Source organism: Borostomias antarcticus (genome assembly GCF_949987555.1).
Source record: "Borostomias antarcticus genome assembly, chromosome: 10".
In the NCBI taxonomy this organism is placed as follows: Eukaryota; Metazoa; Chordata; class Actinopteri; order Stomiiformes; family Stomiidae; genus Borostomias; species Borostomias antarcticus.
This window is the reverse complement of record NC_140243.1, coordinates 1,796,499-1,807,149: the sequence shown is the minus strand read 5'-3', so window position 1 is coordinate 1,807,149 and position 10,651 is coordinate 1,796,499. Positions and strand designations below refer to the sequence as shown.

The 10,651-nt window shown below is 42.5% G+C and overlaps 2 protein-coding genes across 3 annotated transcripts in view; both read right to left on the bottom strand.

The window, feature by feature from the left end:
* Positions 1 to 472: 472 nt before the first annotated feature.
* gpr88 (G protein-coupled receptor 88) lies at positions 473 to 1,510 on the bottom strand (the record flags this gene model as incomplete). Its single annotated transcript, XM_084443846.1, has 1 exon — positions 473 to 1,510. One exon carries the CDS (start codon positions 1,508 to 1,510, stop codon positions 473 to 475), a length of 1,038 nt encoding a protein of 345 aa, XP_084299972.1.
* A 4,397-nt stretch (positions 1,511 to 5,907) lies between these two features.
* cdc14ab (cell division cycle 14Ab) overlaps positions 5,908 to 10,651 on the bottom strand; it is a 37,430-nt gene continuing 32,686 nt past the window's right edge. For both annotated transcript variants that reach the window (XM_084444751.1, XM_084444752.1), the window contains exon 15: positions 5,908 to 9,376. In XM_084444751.1, the coding sequence (XP_084300877.1) occupies positions 9,347 to 9,376 (30 nt within the window). In that variant the 3' untranslated portion in view covers positions 5,908 to 9,346. The remainder of the gene's footprint in view (positions 9,377 to 10,651) is intronic.

Sequence of the window (10,651 nt, the reverse complement as noted above, 5' to 3'; positions counted from 1 at the left end):
GTCTATAACTAAACTAATGTAAGGATACCAGGCCTATAGGTAAACGGGAAGTGGGACCGAGATATAAGACAAAGACAAGAGAAGAAAGAATGAAAGGTGATCTCAACATGATGCTAGGTTTGCTTTTATTTTTCTGTTACCTTTCTTTGCCACCATACGAGAAAGGGTAGACAATTATATAATTTACACACTTGAAAAAAGTTTCCATTCAACTGATATAGCCTAACAACGGTTTTCAACCTAAACAATGATTCTGTCACACTATGAAAATACACAATCGTTTTGAGCAGCATTTATTTGTAAGAAAGGCGCTATACAAATAAAGTTATTATTGTTATTATTATTATTATTATTATTATTATTAACCCTGTAGCTAAACTCATTGTCGAGTCCATTTTCAAACAATTCACTTTCACAATATCCAAAATAACCAAACACATACAGGAGCACTGATGTAACATCCACATTCTGCTTAACTCAAATCTCCCATGAATGTCCTTCGACTATTTTGCCTTGGGAGAAAGTGAGAGATCGCATTAATCGTGATGGGCTCCACTCCAACAGTGGAACTTCTCCAAAATTCTCCTTTGAGCACAAATTTCAAAGACTTTCTAAACTCCTCGTTCTTCCAGGTGTACAAAAAAGGGTTAGTAGCAAATAGAGTGCAAAATATCATCCACGAACACGTTTTCAGAGACGAGGGCACTCTTACGACAAATCCTGCGAGAAGCACCCAGAAAAACGGTTCCGTGGTGAGTATGAATACGACACACACTGCCAACGCGTAAAACCCCAAACGCCTGTCCTTTCTGGGAAACGAATATGGAAGATTATTCACAACGGGGAAATTCAATATACTTACTCTCTTAACACTTATCTGCACCCTACGAAATATCTTGAAATAGCAATATAATACAACCATTGTTTGGCAAATAATAGTAGACGCAAGTGTTCCAGACGTGAAGGGGTCGGAGAGGATGGGGTTCCCGTTGGAGAGGGATGCTGCGGCCGGTGGAGTTGAGCATCTTCCCTGTGACCGGGATGACGCGAGCCACGGTAGGAGACAACCGAGAGCTAGAAGCCACGACACACTTATCATCCATACAGCGTGTCTTTTTTGATAAATTGACAGATAGGTTGCTGGCGTTTTGGTTATCAGCACGTATCTGTTGACGGCGATAAGAGAATGTGACAGGAGAGAAACCGTCATGCCCAGAAACAGGAGAGCATCTTTAAAAGCTTGGTACCCCGCAGCAAAATGTGCTCCAGTAGACATCAGCACCGCTTCATGAGGCATCCAGAATGCGCACACCAACAAGTCGGCGACACAACCATTCACAATAAACGCATTGCTGGCTGTCCGAAGTTTTTTAAACGAAATGACCAAGTATACAACCAAAATATTTAGAATAGTCCCAAACAAACACATTGCAGAATAGAAGGTTGCGAGGCTTATTTGGACATCGCGTCCAACATTGCAGGCTGCCAGGTGCGCTGAATCGTTTGGCATGTTTTAGGATTTTCCCCCCTAAAAAAAACACGTTGATCCAGTGTCCCTGTGATTGATCTTTATATCTTGCCCAGTACAGTTTCTTTCAACCTTAGGCTACGTCTTAGCTTTTGTCAGTTCATTGATGTGAGGAAGAGATGCGTAGCGCCGTGTGGAGATATAGTAGGCTACAGTATGCTACTGCAGAGAGAAGCGCTCAACAGAGACTGAGGAGGTAGGAGGTAGCCTGGCTGAGTGCATCTTTACACCTATCCACACACAAGCCTGTATAGCTATTAGAGAGCAGCATATCGTCCACTCCTGCAGTTCAACAGCGTGATAAGAGGTAGGAAATAGTGAACAACGAAGAGGCAATTCCATCTATGCTTCTCCGGGATGCTACGTAGCCCACATGGGACATTTAATAGGAAGTACTTTGAAAAGACTACATTTTAATTAGGCTAACCGCCCATTACAGACAAGCTCATAAAGATTTTTTTTAAAATTGAATATAAAAGTTGTTATCTTCCATGACATCGCCTAAATCTATTTCAAAAGTCAGGTTATGTATCAAGGTAGGCATACTTGTTTTTTCATTCAATATTTTGACTTTTATTACCAATATAGCCTACCTCTTAAACGGTAAGACACAGGATCAAGTCAGAGGTATAAATTAGAGCGGCATTGTCTCTCTGTGGCACTGTTATGTTGAGATTCTGTTAAGAACCGGATGCTGTATGAGTTGACATTCAGCAGGTTGTATTGCTCAGGACCCAAGGCAGTGCAGTGTTGTAATATATATATTTTGCCCTCTCAGCCTATTAATCATCCGTGACTGCTGTGTGCAGGATGCTGTTGTTCATGGAGTAGAACTCTCTTGCAGTGGGAATGTCTGCTTGTGTGGCTCGTTCATGGCGTTATGGTTCCGTCCCATCTCTGTCATCTAGTCTACTCAACAAGCCGAGGCCAGACATAGAACATTCCTCTTCTTTTACCTCATTGGTAGGCTATTAGAAAGAAGTGGAACTGGGCCCATGAGTATCCAAACTGACAGCCTACAACAGCATACGTACTTTTCTCGGAATCTCTTCTTCGTTGTGTAGGTTAGGTGTTGTGTCCTCTCCTCCCCAAGCTCGGGGCCGAGGGGCTATCCTTTTACCACCCCGAGCCTGGGTGAGGGGAGGGGTTACCAGGGCTATATATCCGGGCACACCAGGAGCCACGTCACCGTTTCGTCATCCACAACCGTCAGGCCGTGCATTCGTTGGGTGTCCGATATTACGGACAGTCCTGGATGACCTGGTGACTGCACTTCTCAATGAACCGATCACAACTAACATTAGACTGACCTCAAGCTTCTCTAATATAATGGTGAAATAGTAACGGTAGCCACAAGATGGGGCTAAACAATGAAAAATATATGAAATAAAATCGCATATAAAGCTGTACCAACACACTCCTCGCCTGGTAATTCATTTTACCACTACCTTTTTTTCCTTTTCTTTCCCAGTCTTTCTTTACAGGTTCCCTGGGGAACAGGACACGCTGTGACAGTGGACGTAAGTAGACCAGTGGCTTTCCTTGCTTCACAACTCTAATCTCTACTTTTTTGATTTTTTTGTCTTGACTAGGGATGCTCTTGACGACGAGATCAATGGGCCACTCGTTTCGCTTGACTTGATCATCTTTCAGTAAGACAATGTCTCCAACTTGGACATCATACTTGTCGTTGATCCATTTCTTTCTGGACTGGAGTGTTGTCAAGTACTCTTGTCTCCACCTCTTCCAAAAGGTATCTGTGAGTCATTGGACATGTCGCCATTGTTTCTTGTATAGATCTTTCAGGTCAAACACCCCTTCTGGTGCAGATGTAGCACCTGTCTTTTAGGTAAGGAGCATTGCTGGTGTTAAGACAGAGGGTGGCTCTGGATCTGTGGTTACAGGAACCAGTGGACAAGCGTTCATAATCGCCATGACTTCTGCCATCAAGGTGGTGAGGACTTCATGAGAAAGACGTGTGGGGCCTGTCTGGAGCAGCATGGCATCTAAGATTCGTCGAGCAACACCGATCACGATCTCTCCCAAGAGCCTCCCATGTGAGATGAGTGTGGTGCGTTGAAGGTCCATGAGCACCCTTCAGAGCTGAAGTAATCTTACATCTGAGCTGATCTTTAACTCCCTACAGGCTCCAATGAAGTTGGTTCCAAGGTCTGATCTAAGAACTTTGGAAGGGCCTCATACTGCAAAAAAACGTCTTAAGGCATTGATGGTGGACACGGACTCTATTACCTCTATGTGGACAGCTTGTGTTGCTGGGCAGGTACACAGAACTGCCCAACGCTTGTTCTCTGCTGTTCCCCCTCTAGTTCGTCGTGAGACAACGCTCCATGGACCGAAGACATCCAGGCCGACTCTGGTGAATGGGGGCTCCACTGCAAGTCTATCCACAGGTAAGTTGGCCATCTTTTGCTCCTCAGGCTGTCCACATAGTTTGCGACACGTGACACATTCGTAGATCACACTGGAGACCAACTTTCTTGCACTGACTATCCACACACTGGCAGAGCGAAGTGCTCCTTCAGTGAGGTGACAACCTTGATGGGAAACATCTTGGTGGTACTTTCTCACAAGCAGGGTTGACACGTGATGTTTTTGGGGGAGTATTATTGGGTGTCTCTCATCGTATGGAAGGTCAGCTAGAGATAACCGGCCTCCGACTCTCAGCACTCCATCCTGGTCTATGAAAGGGTCCAACTTCCATAGGGGGGTTGTTTTGGAGACGTGTTCTCCTCTTTGCAGTTGTTTGACTTCCTCTTTAAATGCAAACAGCTGGACACTCCGGATGACTTGCACTTTGGCTTGTATTTGAGGATTTTCAGGGTTTGGCTTTGAAGCCTTACGCTTGCTCCTTGCTGCGCTGACAAGCTTTGTCATTCCTCAAATCAGCCCTTTCCAGGAGGAAAACCGCTGAAACCTATGTGGACTGAGATGTTTGTCGGTGGCTTTAGTTGCAAAAGCGCTGACTTCTGAGTGCATCTCAGCATCGTGCTCTGGTTCGATGACGTCAAACTCTCCTGTTGTCACTGTCTCAGGAACGACGGCCCATTGAAAATGGTAATCGCATTCGTCACTTCCTCTATGTGCTGTCTCTCAACTGGTGCTCTCTCTCTCTCCGCTGGGTGGCGTTTGCGCCCCGATTGCTCCATCTGCCTCCTGTGCTTCATTTCCTCGGGCTCTTTACCTGCGTCTCGACCTCTTCTATCTGAATTGTGGTTCTCGCAGGGTTCTAAACCACTCTTCACTGTCTTCTCCTCAGTCACCGAGTGACTGGCACTGGCGGCCCACCGCCGGGGGAAGGCGCATCTCCCCCCCAGCTAATCGCGGCTCGCACTAATCGCAAGGAGCCTTGGTGGGTTCCTCATGGTGGTATCTCGTTGGGGCTCGTTGCACTGTGTCGGATTCCCGCGTTTGTTCCCGCCCCTGTCGTTCTTGTGGGATGTCTCTCCCCCCCCCCCTCTTCTCTCCCCTCCACCCCCCCCGGTTCCCTCTCCCGTGCTCTGCGTTGTGGGCGGCCTCTGGCCCTGCGTCTTGACCGTGGCGGTTTCTGCTCCCGCCGGGCCGTGCTGCTTCCGGCTCGTCCCCGGCTGCCCTCTCTGGCGGTTTTTCCCTCTCCCCAAGGTGAGTTTCTGTTTTCATGTTTTGGGCAAGGCTCATCTAGGCTATGAGCCGCCTGCTTAGCAGGGCTAGCTCTTTTGGGGGAAGCTCCGCTTTGGTCTGCTGAGGCAGGGCTTGCCACCGCCTTCCACGTCAGCCAACAGATGGAGCCCTTGCCCAAGACTTATTCAAGACTACCTAATACTTATGTTTCACTCAAGAGATGTTTGATGTCGAGCAGCACTGTTTGAGTGCACATTCCCATACCTGTATGTTTCACTTCAATAAATGATCGATCTAATCCCGTTCTCAGAGAAGTTGTTTTCGCTACTCTTGAACATTGCTTTTTTCCTGTTGTCACTTCTGCTAACATGTCGAACACAACGAATTGTGGTCTATTCACTTCAGACTTGTGAGAAGGGCGCATAAAGGGTGGGGGTGTAGGGTGCACCCTTGCGAACGCAAAATGGGAAATGGGACACCCTCAGTGCTATGGGTTCGAGAAATGCGCTTAATAAATCTGATTTATTATTATTATTTCTATCACCCTTGGCAGACGAAGTGCAGGAGTGCACACTTTGGTGCAAGGGTGGGTATTGGGACTGGGCCTAATATTTAAAGGCAGGCAATTTACCCAAGATGCCCAGAATCAGTTCAGAATGGACAGTTTCTTCAGTTCACACAATAATTCACCAAACGACATTTTTTTAAATTAGTTTTAATTTATTTTGCAATCTGTGTAAACTGTTAATGTACAGGGTACAGTGTCCACACAATATTTTCATTCCTGTGGTAGCAATCTAATGAAAATACTAATCTACAGGTACAGTATAATATGTCTTAACATTTTGCTTGAAAAAATATATGTAAGTAAGAATTCAACAGCTATTCTTTCAAGGAGGTAGAATACTTGCATTATTAAGATTCTCCTATTTCAAAACAAAGCATATTACTACAGGGAATGTACAAAGAACTCTAAAAGAATAATACAAATAAAGACTGTTCCTTACCCAATCAGAAGTTTTGGAACCATCTTTTTAAAAACAACGTATATTAAAAACTGACAATACTTTTTATAATTATACATAAAAGAGGATCCATAATTTTAAGTCAGATAGATATTTGAACAAGTTGAGGCATCATTAATGTAATCTAAAGAAAACTAGCTTTAACAGAAAGTTTGCATCAAATGATGTCTAGCATGACATTCCATAATATATTCAAAAGTCCAGGGAACAGTTGTGCTTTACAAAAGGAAAACTGGTAACACTTTACCGTGTGTTAATTACTATACAACTAACTTGTGCTACCTGTAGAAACAGCGCTGAGCTGCTAGGCAATTACATGATATTGCAGATAAGCGCCAGTATAAGGAATTACTCAAGTGTAACAAGGCATGGGGGAAGAAGCTTCTCCAGGGATAAGTGGATATTGACATGCATCTTGTTTTGGTAACAACCTTCAGTTGCCATTTTGCCACATCCTTACGCCTAGCGGGTCGTCTCCCCTCATATAACCTCTTCAATTAGTGTAATTACCTGAACCACTCAACCATACCACCATGTAATTACTCAGCAGTTCCTATGTAGCTGAAATATTACTACAGGTGTTGCTGTGCAGTTTCATAGTAAATAATATGCACTTATGGGAAAGTTAACAAATTATTCCTAAATTCTTTATTCTTTGTATAATATGAATAATTTGTAATACATACTCAAATCAGCTTAAGATTAAGAGTACAACGTATTTATAGAATACAACAGAGTAAATGGGAACTACATTGTAAAAGCTAGCACATTTCAGCAATATAATTTGTTGCCAGAATCGCTTTGCACCTTTGGTACCAGGTAGCTACAGTAAGCTATTAGGCTTGTACACAACCTTTCTGTGTAATATCCTAGTAAATACAAGGTAAAAGACAACAATGACAAAGTGTTACTGAAGATGTACAATGAAGGTGGTTAATACTCTGTTGTCACTTGTGCCATCTTTACTACAAAACAAAATAACTATCCTATACTAGGAGTGTGATAAAAACAGACTGCCAAAAAAGCAACACCATGAAAGTGTCAGGTCCAGTAAGTAAACATGCTCATTAGACTCCTGTTCCCTTTGAATCACATTATTGCCTGTCTTATGTCGGGTGCTGATGCTCTAATGTAGTGTCCATCAAGTCCAACCAAAAAATAATAATCATCCAAAATGTTGGGGTAATGTGAGGGTAACTGAACACTCTGGTTTCCCATGTCCCACATGTTGAGACATCCCATCAGACGGTGCCTCCCTGGGCAGACATCACATGACATGCTGTCTACACATCAAGAAAACTGCAGAAATTAAAAATCAAATACTAATGTCATATCCACCAATCGGAATCAAGATTGGTTTAAGGATTCATTTGGCTAACTCCAAGATCTCAGAGATTGATGGGTAATGTTAATGAAATTTCAGTCTCACAAATGTGTTACCGCCATTTGTTCCTTTCTGTTTTCCTACCTGACTGTTCTTCTTCAGTTAATTATTTTACAACTTCTGTGAAACTATCTTTCAGTCCGTTCTCATAGAAAATCACCATTTGCCTCTTTTCCTGATTGACGTTACTTCCTCTCCCGCGTTATAAGGCTAGACTCACTCATTCATTCCCTCACTTCTGCGTAGGAAACACTTCCTATTCAGAGTCCGTTTTGCAAATCGTAACAGAATAAAACTATTGTCTTTGTTTGAAACCAGCTTGAACCGGCCACTCCGCGTGCACAAGTCTAAATCAAAATTATGACCTGAATCACGTCAAATTCATTAATACATGATGTTTATCAAGCATTTTAGAATAGTATTATTACAACGTATAAAGGGAGTCATATTTTATGCTTCCTTTGCATTAAAAGCAATGCAAAAACAGGCATAGTGCCGCTTGGGAGGCAAATTCTGATGGGAAAGCATGAAACCTTGGGATACCGTCTGGGACACACATTAAACCACGGTGGACCGTCAACAATCACCAAACTAAATACAAAATACAAATTCTCCACCAAAGGCTCATGACACATACTACTGTTAAGGTACAAATGTTGCCCAAGCACAGTTCAACAAGGCCCATTAAGACCCTGTGTTATTTAGACTAAGTTTGCAGCTGTACCACCCTCTTGTGTGGAGACCGCAGATGTGAATTTGTTAATATTGGGAGGCACCAAATCACCCCAAATCAAAGTCTTTATGTGGAAATGTTATATTATGCTCTCATCTGTAATATATACAATGTATATTCCATAAATATCCCTTTGTCTGGACGAGGTCATCATTTTAACACAATGGAAAGAGTAGGAATGCAAATTAACCAGATAAGACAACACACGTGCACACAAACACACACGTGCACACAAACACATTCACACACAAACGCTCACATGTATCCCTGCACGCTGAAAACGGGTTCCTGATTAAGTAAAAGGCTGGCTACATCCGTGCACCTCGGTCTGCTCCCACCGTCTTTCCTGTTAGTATGCTGTAGTTCACTCAAGACAAAAACAAAAATCTGTCATTATAAACCAGAACATCTTACACCCAAATACAACTGGTAAATATAAACACTCTTGTTTCTTTTCCAGGCAATAAAAGTGTCATCACATAGATAAAGTAGTATAAAATCCTTTTTTTTATCTAAAAATATTATTTTTCAGAAAATGTAATGTGCATCACCTACATATATAAAATAAAATAAAATGAGTCAAGCTGCTTAAAGAGTGTCTACAGTCCTAGAAAGGTGGCTACAGTACATCTATAAGACATCAAGCACTCACACACACCTGGACTACCCAGTCTGCTCTCCCAAACCAAAGCCTAATCATTGCATAACATTAAGGCTACATAAACCAATCATTTGCACATCTTAACTGTAAGTCCAGTTGAGGTGATATCAGGAGACAGGGGAAGGCAATCCAGGGAGCCTTTGGGATCTTGTGGATTGTCACCAAGGAGTACACATCCAGATGCTTAGTAGTAGTTAGGAGTATGCTTGCACACAGCACCGCCTGGTTTATTCATCTGCCTTTAGCACACAGAAGACTCAGGGGTGGAGGGCCATGGACAACAGAGAGGGAGGCTCTGAGAGATGGATGGATGAGAAGGGAGCAGGAAACCATCCTGGTCTGGCTTCATATGGATGTGCAATCTCTGGCCAATCCCGCTCAACGCCACACTGAAGCTTTAGTACTGAACATATTCAGATTGAAGAGACTGCAAGGGGAAAAGAGCAGACAAAGAAATATGTAATTATACCTAACTGCTGTGAATCACAGTGCCTGACAACACCTCTGAGGTGATGAGATGGATTTAACACTATATTCAGACTGTCCACCTGCACTGCCGTCAAGGCAAGCACAAGTAATCCAGTGTGCTATGTAACAAATAAAATGCTGACATTCATAATTGTATCATGGACCGATAATACTGTTAATAAATCAGTAATCCATAATTCCTTAACATTTATGAGCCATACACATTCAACACAATATTGAGCACATTCTGTACATTACAGTGATATGGAAGTGTTTAAATTCCCCAAATCCCACAAACTGCTAATATAGAAAATTCTGTCACTGGAAAATCACATCAAGCCACTTGTCGTCTTTAAAGGTATAATATGTAGGATTTAAAACATTTAAATCTTTATACCTGTAGCTATGATAAAATGAGGGACCAGTCTACTGTTTTTCAGCTATTGCTAATTCAGTGTCGAACCAGTTTTAGAGAAAAGTGCTAAGATTCAGTCAGCAACACGGAACGTTGTTCTATAGCCTTATTTGGGAGTGTGGGTGTACCTAGACTGCCCCAGGCAGGCTCCAGGTTTCAGACAAACTGAATTTACCCTCGAAGCATAACTTATTGTAGCTTTAAAAAACAAAACGAATTGCTAAGGAATATGTCAAATGAAATATTATTTTGTGTCTTGAATATACTGTTCAATACACATTTACAAATTCATGAATTGCAACAATTCAATCTAAAACATGTGAGAGCAAATTATGTGTTGTAAGTATTAAAGTGCATGATTGGTTTAATGTGAAATGCCTGTTAAAATATATATTATTTATTAGAGCTGAATTATTTATTTATTCAGAATTTATCATTTGTAGACATTTTCCCATACTTTCTTAACAACAAAAAACCAAACAATTTAGTTCCCGCAGGCATAATTAAGGAAGTCAGAAACCAGCGGCCACGACAGGGATGTAATTAAACGGTCTGTTTACCTCCTCCCCAGCGACAGTGCAGGGCGAGAGGTAATGTTTTTGGTGGTGTTACGCAAAAACTACTGCACTGATTTTTACGAAACTTAGAAGAACTTAGAACCCATTAAATTCTGGAGAGGATCCGAATTCCGCAGCGGATCAAAGAGCCGCCCAAACATGGCTGGCCATTCACCGCCATTAATTATTTGGACCAGGATTATGCAAAGACTACCAGACCGATTTTCATGAAACTTGGTGGAGGGATGTATCATGGGCCAAC